This window comes from Taurulus bubalis (assembly GCF_910589615.1).
Source record: "Taurulus bubalis genome assembly, chromosome: 8".
Taxonomy (NCBI): Eukaryota; Metazoa; Chordata; class Actinopteri; order Perciformes; family Cottidae; genus Taurulus; species Taurulus bubalis.
The window spans coordinates 1248758-1261592 of NC_136596.1; the positions used below are offsets into that span (position 1 = coordinate 1248758).

At 41.5% G+C, this 12835-nt stretch overlaps 1 protein-coding gene across 1 annotated transcript; it reads left to right on the top strand.

Annotated features, from left to right (window-relative positions):
- Window positions 1-3598: 3598 nt before the first annotated feature.
- On the top strand, window positions 3599-12633 carry LOC306740125 (GTPase IMAP family member 8-like; the record flags this gene model as incomplete). Its single annotated transcript, XM_079222234.1, has 5 exons — window positions 3599-3617; window positions 10125-10213; window positions 10319-11087; window positions 11213-12052; window positions 12440-12633. The coding sequence occupies 5 exons, from the start codon at window positions 3599-3601 to the stop codon at window positions 12631-12633; spliced, it is 1911 nt and encodes a 636-aa protein (XP_079078360.1).
- Window positions 12634-12835: the final 202 nt, after the last annotated feature.

Consider the following 12835-nt stretch of genomic DNA (forward strand, 5'->3'; position numbering starts at 1 on the left):
AACCCTCTAAGATCTAACATAATAAACTGCTATCAATCTGTTTCATGTTGGGTCAGCTGCACCTTCATCATCACGTGTCCATCCTCCATTAGAGCTCGGACCACACTGCCCACGCTGAGTGACTAACAGTCTGAGCGTCTGAGAGTAAAACTCCTCAAGCAGCGTCCAGACCTCATCCCTCTGCTTCACCTCGGTGAGGCCGGTCCGTGGGCTCAGCTCTCCTCAACTCTCCTCGAGCCGCAGCGACCCCCAACCCTCCTGTCGCCCCTCTGGCCGACTCCAGACTCCCACTCTCCTGAACCAGAGGCGTTCAAGGTACAGGAAGAAAGTTAGGGCATTTTTGCTTCCATGGGACCTAAACCTACGGTACACGAAATGTGCAATAAATTAATTACTGCAAATATTTTACTTCACTTTGTCAAAGTAAAACTTTGCAGAGATGCTGTTAACACATATGCTATTTTATAGTAGTAAAAAGCAATAATATGCATATTTAAAGAGAGAAAATACATCCTGCCATATGAACCTCTTAACTAGTCTCACAAGTGTGTTGTGTATATTATACCTTTTGAAATTATTCAAACATTAAACATTAACTCAGCTGTTCAGCCCACTAGGAGACAAAGGTTGACTGAGTGAGTCTGTCTTCAGTCTGCAGTTTGTAAAGAAGCAACGAGGATCTCACCTGGTGAGTAGAAACTAGATTCAAACTAACAAATGCAGAAACCACCGGAGAATAAATTAAAACTAACAAAAGTTTTGTAAAGAAGTCAACATTCTCAGATCGATGAGTAACATCTGATTGTTCTTAACATTCAGGTGTCTGATGACGGTTCAGGTGATTCGCTGGAACAGCGTCACTCTTTGTTGCCATAGTAACCACCTCAACGGAGCGGAAAAGAACATTTTCTTTCTTGGAATCTACTTTTAAATGATGGAAGAGCGTCAACCTGCAGCAACAGCAACAGCTACCTCAGGTGAGTGATGACACGGACATTATATTTTAAATATGTTGTTTTGTAATTATGGGGAATTTTGTTTTCTACTCTAATTAATATTGATAATGACAAATGTATTTATGCCTTTTATTATTCTAACAATGCACACAAGATTTAGACGAGTCTTGAGTTCAGTTTAAAGCAGAGGTGTCAAGTAACGAAGTACAAATACTTCGTTACTTTACTTAAGTAGAAATATCTAGAAGTATCTGCTTTTTACTTTGACTAGAAAAGGCTTCATGCTATGGTCCCATTGTGTGTTCCAGTCCATAAGTCCCATTTATAGTCATCTACAGGCATCTATTTACAAAGAAATGTTCAGGCGGAAATGAAAACCTTATCCTTTAGTATGTTCAAACTCGTATAACTCAGTGTCAGCAGCACTTAAAGTGATTCTGACTATTGAGGGGAAAAAGCTTCAGATTGTTACCTTTCAAAAGAGACCAAGACCATGCATTTACTCTAATAGTTCAAGTACAGCTTCCTGTTTACTTTGGGTTTACCTGGATAGGTGTGTTTCGTCAAGTTTTACTGGAAAGCTAAGAGGTTAATGTATTTGCATTGTAATAAAATGTGATCATTTTCAATGGGCATATATGCAGCTGAAACGGGTAGCCTAGTGCATCCCACATTTTTCAACATAACATTTTAAAACATTATAGTCATTATAGCTTTTAGAAAAATGATTGTTTTGGGGGAGGTGGGGTAGAGACGTGGCTTAAGAGTTTGTCCTTAATGCAGAAAAAAATCCCCTTACTTTACTTTTATACTTTAAAGTAGTTTGGAAACCAGTACTTTTACACTTTTACTTAAGTAAAAAGCTTGAGTTGATACTTCAACTTTTACAGAAGTATTTTTAAACCCTAGTATCTATACTTCTACTTGAGTAATGAATGTGAATACCTTTGACACCTCTGGTCTAAAGGTGAATGAAGAAGTTAGATCATCTGTTTGATAAATATTACAACAGCTATAAAAATGACATGACAAAGTTTTAGTGCTGTTGTTAACACAATAACTTTTTATCAACTCTGTGACTTCTGCTACGAACCAGTACAAGCTACGATAGATCATACCCAAAAGACTTTTCTGCTCTGAGACTTCGAGAACACTAAAAATTATGTTTAATTCTATTGAACTTATAACAAATGAAAATGTGACACTTGTCTTGTGTCTATTTGACAAAAATACATGTTGTATATGTCTATTCAGATTGCAGCTAAAGGCTTTTTATTATCTATGTAAACATACATTTTCTGCCACTTATCCAGATTGCATTAGTGGGCCACATTAATATTATTTAACTGCCAGACTTCTATCAATTCTGTCTTTCCGTCATGATGTTGGTTTGTCTTGTTTCCTGTTTTATTGTGAAGTTCCTGTCTTGTGTGTCCTCTCTGTTCCCTACACTTCCTGTCCCTGTGATTGTCTGGCTGCATTGTCCCTGGTTGTGTATTCCCTTCACCTGTGCTGCCCTCATTGTTTTCCACCGGTGCCTCATTACCTTCCCCTTGTATTTAAACCCTGTTTGTCTCCTGTCCCCTCGTCAGATTGTCCCGTTGGCGGTCCCGTTAGCGGTCCCGTTAGCGGTCCCGTTGGCGGTCCCGTTGGCGGTCCCGTTAGCGGTCCCGTTGGCGGTCCCGTTAGCGGTCCCGTTGGCGGTCCCGTTGGCGGTCCCGTTAGCGGTCCCGTTGGCGGTCCCGTTGGCGGTCCCGTTAGCGGTCCTGTTAAAATACCTGTTTGTTGTCTGTTCGTTCCGCTGCCTGTTTTTGTTCCAGGTTTTTGCTTTCCTGTTTTGTCTCTTCGTTCCTCGACCTGTTTTTGAAGAACTGACCTGAGTTTTGTTTTGTTTTGTTTTATAATAAATTTACTTTGAACTGTAGCTTTGGCGTTTAGGTCCACCTTTATACCAGATCCTGACACATTCTAGCCAATAACAGTTTGCATTAAATGGATTGCAGACTGTTGGCTGAATTCAAATTAATAAAGGAAGCAGAAGGTTTACTCATGTCTTTCTTCTATGTTCTGGTCTGAGGGTTGCAAAAGAAAACTGAATTATGGCGTTTTCTTTACGCTTCGTCCTCTCAGACACAAAGAACAGACTCTAAATACCCTATGATGGACTTTTGGTTAAATTGAGGAACGTTTCTTTTGAACCCGTTCAAAACCAAACATAATCTGTTAAATTACTGTTAAATTAAGATTATTTTGAGTTGTTCAAAACGCAGCAGACCAGTAATGAAAGGATGGTCAACCCGATCCGAGCATCATCTCATCGCTGAGCAGGAGTCCCATCTGGTTCCATAGAAAGCTCTGGGAAGCGTCTCTGAACCTGAAGAACATCTGTCAAACCAACCACTTAGTCCTTAAAGTCTGAAGACTTCCAATAAAACACAAATCTCACTTGTTTTGTAGGACATAATTTATGTTTTCTATTTGCTTTCATTGTAAAAAAACAATCAACAGGAGGAGAGCGAGTTAGCAGGTAAACGACGGAGGCTCCATTCAGAACATGTCATGCTCGCCTCTCTTTAGGTTCTCAAACTCAGCCGCTGGTTTCCAGTTGATTTGGTGTTTGACGTTTCCAGCAGAGTGACGACATGGCGGATGCAGCAGCAGGTGAGTTCAGTCAGACTTTATTAGTCTGGACAACCATTGTTTCTATAGTGACATACCTTTGGACTTGTTCACTGAGATGGATCACACATTCAAGCTGTTATTTAGCTTCAGTAGTGAAGAGTATTCTTAAAATCCCGGGTGGTCATGGGAAGCAAAGGTCCAGGATGCGATGAGTTATAAATAACAAGTATTTATTAAAAGGTTGATCACAAAAACAGCTTATGCATTCTCGATTGAGGCCCTCTCTTGCTCACAGATTCACAGTCTGTTTCCCAGTTACCTGCCGCCTCTGTGGTCCCAAGAGAAGACCCTGCCAGTCTCGCTGTTAGTTTATCCCAGACACCTTTGAGTGTCTTTAACTCGTTCATTGGCCTGTAGCTTCAGGGGTGGAGCTATTCTTCTTCTCTAGAAAAGGGTAGATTATATCATCTCAAAAGTCAATGTTCAGCTCCGCCACCTCAGGCGAACAAGAGAACTACACTTCCTTAAGCGGCAGTCCATGCAGCATGTCCATTCACACATTCATCTTTCTACAGTAAAAACAGTGACCTTCATATGCATACAATTACAAATCCTTCATAATAATAACCCTTATTAATTATCATTTCATTTATTGTAATGTACACATAAACAATTAATTTTTTTACACTGTGCAAAGTCTAAATGTGACAAACTAAGCTTAAAAAACACTACAGTAGCTTGAGCTCAAAGTTCATTCATAATATAATATCAGAAGACTAATAAATAAAAAAGTGATTCCTTACAACATGACATTAAACTAGGGCTGCAACAACAAATCGATAAAATCGATAAAAATCGATTATCAAAAGTGTTGGCAACGAATTTCATTATCGATTCGTTGTGTCGCGCGATTATTTCGCCGGGCAATAAGTCGCAGAGGAAAAAAAAAAGAGCGGAGCAGAGCAACTGGCCGGCCAGCGTTTCTGAGATTGGAGTGAGACACGAGAAAAGCTGAAGTTGTGATCCTCTCAAAAATAGAAGATCTTTGACAAGTCGAGTCTTGGCCAATCAGCGTCTTCATGTTCCTCAAACTTGTTTTTAATGAAGCTAGTCAGCTTGCTATCGCGTTAGCTAATGTGTTTGGGTTGTGTATTGTCGTTAAAGTTCCGTTATGTTCCGTTACAGTTCAGTCTTGCTTGTAAAAAAACGTAACGTGGTGAAACATGCCGTCACCCCCCGGTCTGGTTCAGTTCACGCTGTCACTCGTTAACGTTAAACCGGCTCACCGGAGGATCTGGCTGCAGGTTTTTTTTTTTTTTAAGTAGAATGAAGCAAATCACGTAGTTGGGCTTAGCCAACAACGTGACGTCGTGGTCATAAGAGACCCAGAATGAACGAGTTTAAGGAAGAGGACGCTCTATATGTAGCAGTACAGCTTCCCTCTGTCCAGTATTTCATACATATTGATAAAGCAGGGTATGTAAATGCAGCCTCTGGAGGGATCAATTACAGTAAAAAGGGCTCACATTTGGCAGATGTAAAGCATACATGTGTATGTTTTTAGTGTTAGTCCGTTTTGTTGTTTTAATGAACAGCTCAGGGATGTTCAAGGAGCAACCAGTTTGTGCACTTTCTGAAGATGTTTTGCACTGTCACTTCTGTTTTTGAATAAAGGGTTGGAAATGAACGCTTTTTTGATAAAAACATTTTCTTATCCGATTCATCGATTAATCGAAAAAACAATTAACCGATTAATCGATTATTAAAATAATCGTTAGTTGCAGCCCTACATTAAACTACGACAAACACCTTTTTATTGAACATTTAATCAATGTTCTATTTTCTTACAGTGCCAGATGATCTGCAGCTTGTGAAGCGGAGAAGCAGCTATGAATTCCTGCCACCTGAGAGTAAGTTAAATTGTTCTGCTGTTTATTAACATCTAATTACAGTGTCCCATTTTATGTATTTTAATGTTTGCAATGTATTTTAATGCTGCGATGTGACATCGAATCAGGAAAAACTCCCCCAAATAAAGATAGTAAAAACCATTTCACAAGGAAAAAAGGGAAGAAACCTGAGGGAGAGTCCTCGTACTCCCATGAATGGATACTAGAGTCACTGAAGTCAGATACCAAAAAACCCTGCAAAGCCTGTCCTTACAAGAGCATATAAGTCAATTTTACATGTTTATAACACAATTCAACCATACATATTAACATAAACCATAAATATGACTTCAGGACTCGAAAGTGGCTCAAGAGAGTTCCCCAAATTATGAAAATATATAATTGTATATCCCTAGCTTGATGCTACACCTGATTAGCGCACCTTTATGGATAGCTTACGACCTACAGAATCCGCCAAATCCCTTGTGAGACAAAGCCTCAGCAAGCTATCAACCACATTCCAGCCCAAAAAACTGAAATATGACTTACTTATGGATGAAACGATACTTGCTTGGTATGTTTTGGTGCATCTGCTTGAGCAGAGCCCCTCTGTTGTGGAACCAGAGGTGTTCAAGGTCCAGGAAGAAAGTTAGGGCATTTTGGTTCTCAGCGGAACTAAACCTACGGTTCACGAAATGTGCACGAAATTAATTAATCCAAATATTTAACTTCACTTAATCAAAGTCAAACTTTGCAGAGGTACTGTTAATTAGCGTTCTGTGCAGTACAAGTGTACACTTGAGACGATCGCTATTTATAGTTTGATACTACGAGTGTGGTAATGCGTTAGCACGCTACGGTTCTTGGGATTCTAACCATTCTAACAATATCCAGATCGGACCACCACAGCAGCTACAGCTAACGTTAATGTCAGACAACAACAAACAAACAAACAATATCAAAACTCACCGATGACGCCTCATATTGATCCATAAATCGATAACATTCCAACAACAACGGTCTTGTTTCGTCGTAAAATGTTTCAGATGATCCAATCTCGTAAAAGATTTTGTCCAAAACACGTGATTACATCCATAAATATCCACAAACTGGTGTTGCACCATTTCATATCAGCTGGAAGATATGAAACAATATTTCTGCATTTTCTGCATCAGAGAGCTGATTGGCTCTTAGATCTGAAAGCAAACACCACGTGTTGTAGAAAATTCTTATTTTATGTGTAGTTGTAATACTTAACGCTGGATTGTTGACTATTAGACTCAGGTTTAATCTAAAAACATATCTTGTGTGGTTGATAATAATAAAGCTTATTAATATAACACACATCAAAACCAGTAGTAATGTATTTCACAGGCAGACATAAAAAGAACAAAGGATGCTGCTACACACACATTTCTACATTAATATATATTTACAAACACATATGAATAAATCCAAACGTGATCATAAACTACGAGTAGACAAAAGATCGGAACTAACAGGAAGTCATTTTTTCTGTGACTTACTGTGTTTACTTTGAAGGCAGCTGAAAACTGTCCGACTCGATCTCAGTTTCTTGTGAACGCCTCCTGCTGCAGCCGCTGCTCTCGTCTGGATTCCAGGCGAGAAGCAGCTCTGCAGCTCTAACGAACGAGCCTGATCATGAGGGGGTGGGGATGAAGGGACAAGCTTCATGATGAGCAAACTGCTGCTGACAGATCCTCAGTTTGGCATTGAATAAGCACGAAAATGCATTTATACTTCATTTTCTCTGTCAGCAAAACTTGTAGTAAATATGAATAGTACCTCTATAAGTTTGCAAGATTATAAGCCTTTTTAAGGTCTCTAGTATATATATCATGAATACTCTGGCTCCTTTGCAGTCTCAAAATGGCAAAACGCCTAGACAGTTCATTTGAAAAACATGTGTAAAATATTCATTTTCTGTGGGATTGATATCTGCGTTTTACTTGGATTAGAAAAGGCTTCAGGCTATGGTCCCATTGTGTTTTCCAGTTCATAAGTCCCATTCATAGTCATCTACAGGCATCTATTTGCAAAGAAATGTTCAGGCGGAAATAAAAACCTTAAACTTGAGTGTGTTCAAACTTATATAACTCAGTGTCAGCAGCACTTAAAGTGATTCTGACTATTGAGGGGAAAAAGCTTCAGAGTGTAGACCATGCATTTACTCCAAATGGTTCAAGTACAGCTTGCAATTTACTTTGGGTTTACCTGGATAGGTGTTTTAGGCAAATTTTCTAGGAACGCTAAGAGACATATTGATGTATAGTAGAAAAGAAATCAATGATGTGCATAATTAAAAAGAGGAAATGCATCCTTTTCTTCTTTCCTGTGTTCTATCATCAACCAATAAACCAGTAACACATATACTGCTATATGAACCTCTTAACTAGTCTCACAAGTGTTTTCTGTATATTATACCTTTTTTAAATGATTCAAATAGCCCTTGTGGTTGAGGGGATATTCTGTATTTAGTATGGGTATGCAAAGTCATTTGCAATTTTTGAGAAAAATGTCTGGGGCTCAACTGAGTTTAAAAAGGTTAAAAAAAAAGCTGTAACTTTGATTATGAATCGAGTTGAAATGTTTTCAGTTGAAGAGTTTTTACTAATTCAGTGTTTCCTCCTTAGTGTCTGAAGACTCAAAGCGATTGACAGAGGAGAACAGAGGTGAGCATGTGGGCTGTGGAGCTGATTCAGCATTTACTTTACTGGGTGATCGTCTGATGAAACAACAGGAAGCAGACTGCAGTCTGTGATGGCACCGGCATAAAGACTTATAAAAGACATTTTTATTACCACTCAGAATTAAGTTTAACACCCATATCCCTGGCGAAGGCCGCTAAGGTAGTCAAAAAGCTTCTTGGTGGCGAGGGGTGGATGAGATCCGTCCTGAGATGCTGAAAGCGCTGGACATTGTTGGGCTGTCTTGGCTGACACGCCTCTTCAGTATCGTATGGGGGTCGGGAACAGTGCCCATGTACTGGCAGACCGGGGTTGTGGTTCCCTTTTAAAAAATGGGGACCGGAGAGTGTGCTCAAACTATCGTGGCATCACACTGCTCAGCCTTCCGGGGAAAGCTTATGCCAGGGTGCTGAAAGGAGGCTCCGACCGCTTGTCGAACCTCAGATTCAAGACGAGCAGTGCGGATTCCGTCCCGGTCGTGGAACAGTGGACCAGCTCTTTACCCTTGCAAGACTACTGGAGGGGTCCTGGGAGTTCGCCCAACCAGTCTACATGTGCTTTGTAGACTTGGAGAAGGCTTTCGACCGGGTCCCTCTGGGGTTTTTGTGGGGGGTGCTGCGGGAGTATGGGGTGCCGGACCCGTTGGCACGGGCTATCTGGTCTCTGTACTGCAGTAGGAGCTGTGTCCGTATCCTCGGTAGTAAGTCAGACACGTTCCCGGTGGGTGTTGGCCTCCACCAGGGCTGCCCTTCATCACCGGTCCTGTTCGTGACCTTCATGGACAGGATATCTAGGCGCAGCCAGGGTGACGAACTCTGGGTCAAGACCCAAAGAACGAGGTCTCGGAAACAAGTGGCCGATATGAGTTTCCTCTGTAGGGCTCTTAGAGATAGAGTAAGGAGATGAGTTTCCTCTGTAGGACTATTAGAGATAGAGTAAGGAGATGAGTTTCCTCTGTAGGACTCTTAGAGATATAGTAAGGAGATGAGTTTCCTCTGTAGGACTCTTAGAGATATAGTAAGGAGATGAGTTTCCTCTGTAGGACTCTTAAAGATAGAGTAAGGAGATGAGTTTCCTCTGTAGGACTCTTAGAGATAGAGTAAGGAGATGAGTTTCCTCTGTAGGACTCTTAGAGATATAGTAAGGAGATGAGTTTCCTCTGTAAGACTCTTAGAGATAGAGTAAGGAGATGAGTTTCCTCTGTAGGACTCTTAGAGATAGAGTAAGGAGATGAGTTTCCTCTGTAGGGCTCAGCCTTAGAGATAGAGTAAGGAGACGAGTTTCCTCTGTAGGGCTCAGCCTTAGAGATAGAGTAAGGAGATGAGTTTCCTCTGTAGGGCTCTTATAGATAGAGTAAGAAGATGAGTTTCCTCTGTAGGACTCTTATAGATAGAGTAAGGAGATGAGTTTCCTCTGTAGGGCTCAGCCTTAGAGATAGAGTAAGGAGATGAGTTTCCTCTGTAGGGCTCAGCCTTAGAGATAGAGTAAGGAGATGAGTTTCCTCTGTAGGGCTCTTAGAGATAGAGTAAGGAGATGAGTTTCCTCTGTAGGGCTCAGCCTTAGAGATAGAGTAAGGAGATGAGTTTCCTCTGTAGGGCTCTTAGAGATAGAGTAAGGAGATGAGTTTCCTCTGTAGACAGTTATCAAGAATTGTCCAACTTTAACTCAGACAATAAGACATTATTATGTTCACAGCAGAGATTATTTACCACAATGTTTTTCTCTCAAACTTTGATGTTTTACAGAATCTGCACTCAGGATTGTGCTTTTGGGGAAAAGTGAAGACAAAAAGACACAACTTCTAAACTTCATCACTGGTGGAGGGGATCATTTCAAAAAACATTCTCCATTCAACCAATGCGTGGTTACATATGGGGAGTGGAAAGGAAGGTCTTTAACGGTAGTTAAAACCTCAAACATCTTCAGTCAGTCCCTGAAAACCGTGAAAGAAGAGCTGAAGGAATGTGTGACTCTTTGTCCACCTGGACCGAATGTTCTGCTGCTGCTGGTGAAGCCCTCCACCTTCACAGAGAGGAAGGCACACATATTAAGGTCCATTCTGAGTTGGTTTGGGGAAGATGCTTTTAAACACTCGATGCTCATCATGACACATCATGCGATTGAAAACTTCTGTGTGAATCAGCTGCTGAAGGAATGTGGAGGAAAACACTACAGCATGTTGAAAGATGACCAAAGACGGTTGATGAGAAGGATTGAGAAGATTGTGCGTGAAACCAAAGGAACCTTCCTCACCTTCTCTGACCACATGAAGCCATCTTTAAACCTGGTTCTGTGTGGGAGGACAGGACCAGGGAAGACTTCAGCAGTCAAGGCCATTTTAGGTCAGACAGAGCTTCATTCAGTCTCCAACTCATCAGAGTGTGTTAAACATCAGGGAGAGGTGAGTGGACGTCGGGTTTCTCTGGTGGAGCTGCCTGCCTTGTGTGGAAAACCTCAGGAGGAAGTGATGGAGGAATCCCTCAGGTGTATCTCCCTCTGTGACCCTGAGGGCGTCCATGTCTTCATCCTGGTCCTACCTGTGGGTCCCCTCACTGATGAAGACAAGGGAGAGTTAGAGACCATCAAGAACTCTTTCAGCTCTCCAGTCAATGACTTCACCATGATTCTGTTCACTGTGGACTCAGATCCTAAAGCTCCAGCTGTTGTTGACTTTTTAAAGGAAACCAAAGAGATCCAGGAGCTCAGTCAGAGCTGTGGAGGAAGATGTTTTGTTCTCAACATCAAGGACCAGCAGCAGATCCCAGAGCTGATGGATTATGTGGAAAAGATGAGGCCATTTAAAGGAAGACAAAGCTGCTATACAACAGAAACATTTAGAAATGGAGAAAAAGAGAAAAACACCACATTACAGGCTGAACTGGACAACCAGAAAACAAAGACCACATCCAGGTGTAAGTATTTTTCTTTAATGAACCACTCAGTGTCATTAACCATGTTCTATACCAGGCTCTTGAGCCAATGCTGTCGTAGCTTTCCCCATTTAATGTAACTTTAAAGTGTCTTTCTTATTTCCCAGGTGATGAAGAGAAGCAGAGCCCAGAGTGTCTCAGGATTGTTCTGATAGGAAAGACTGGCAGCGGAAAGAGCTCCTCAGGAAACACCATTCTAGGAAGAAAGGAGTTCAGAGCTGAATCGAGCCAGAAGTCAGTCACCAAATGTTGTCAGAAAGCAGAGAGTGAAGTGGACGCTCGTCCTGTCGTGGTGGTCGACACTCCTGGTCTGTTCGACACAACGTTGTCCCACGAAGAGGTGAATGAGGAGATGGTGAAATGCATCAGTCTCCTGGCTCCTGGACCACATGTCTTCCTGCTGGTGTTACGCATTGGTAGATTTACAGAAGAAGAAAAGGAGACGTTACAACTCATCAAGACAGTCTTTGGGAAAAATGCTGAAAAGTTCACCATCATTCTTTTCACAAGTGGAGATTTACTGGAGCACGAGGAGCAGTGTGTTGAGGAATACATCGAAAAAGGCGATGAGTCCTTTAAAAAACTGATCGCCGACTGTGGAGGAAGATATCATGTGTTCAATAACTTTGATAAACAAAAGAAACATTGTCAAGTTATTGATTTGATGAAGAAGATTGAAACCATGGTGGAGGAAAATGGAGGCAGCTGCTACACCAATGAGACGCTCCGAGAGGCAGAAGCTGCGATCCAGAGGGAAGTGGAGAAGATCCTGAAAACCAGGGAAGAAGAGATGCAGCGAGAGGAAGAGGAACTCCAAAGACAGCGTGAAGAAGAAATTAAAACGATGGAAAAAAGAATGGAAAAACAGAGAGCAGAAACTGAGCTGGATCGCAAATTGAGAGTCAGAATGCTGGAGGAACTGAAAGAAAGGATTAACCAGGAGGAGCGTGAGCAGATAAAGAAAGAAAGAGTCGAGAGGGAAGTTCTGATGGAAGAAATAATGTCAACTTCCACGTCAGATGAAGACAAGAGAGCTGAGCTCCAGCAGAGAACAGAAGAGATGAGAGAGGAACAAAACAGTGAAAATAAATCCAGACAAAAGCCGAACAACCTCAAAGAGCTGCGAATGGTTTATAAACAGGATAGAAAGAACCACGAAAACAAAGTGACAAATGAAGAACAAAAGAGAGAACAGGAGGCAAAAGAAAGACAAGAGCAAGAGGAAAAACATGAGAAAATAATGGAGGATATGAAAAAGAAATACAAAGAGGAGGCGAGAAAGCAAGCGGAAGAAAACAACAAATTCAGACATAAATACCACAAGGACTTCGCAGGCCTGATGACGGAGCATCTGGAGGAACAGGAGGTCCTGAAACGAGAACTCGCCAACGAGTATAAACTGCTGGGCGATCTGTCGCGTTACAAAGAAGCCAAGCTGAAGGAAGAACTCAGAGAAATGGAGACGGCACACGAGCAGAAGTTAAGAGACTTAAAAGTGAAACACAGCAACCAATGCGTCATCCTCTGATAACGCTGTGGAGCCCAAAGACACACAGACGAGCTACCGGAAGACTTTCAGGTACAACATGTTCAAAAGTGTGCTTTCATCCAATGTGCAAAGGGATGTTATGAGTCATATGGACAACAGAAGTATAACTTTGTTAGACTGACGGATGGCCGAAGTTTTCCCTTCAGCTCGGCTGTGAGTGGAGATACGAGGTTTCGCTGAT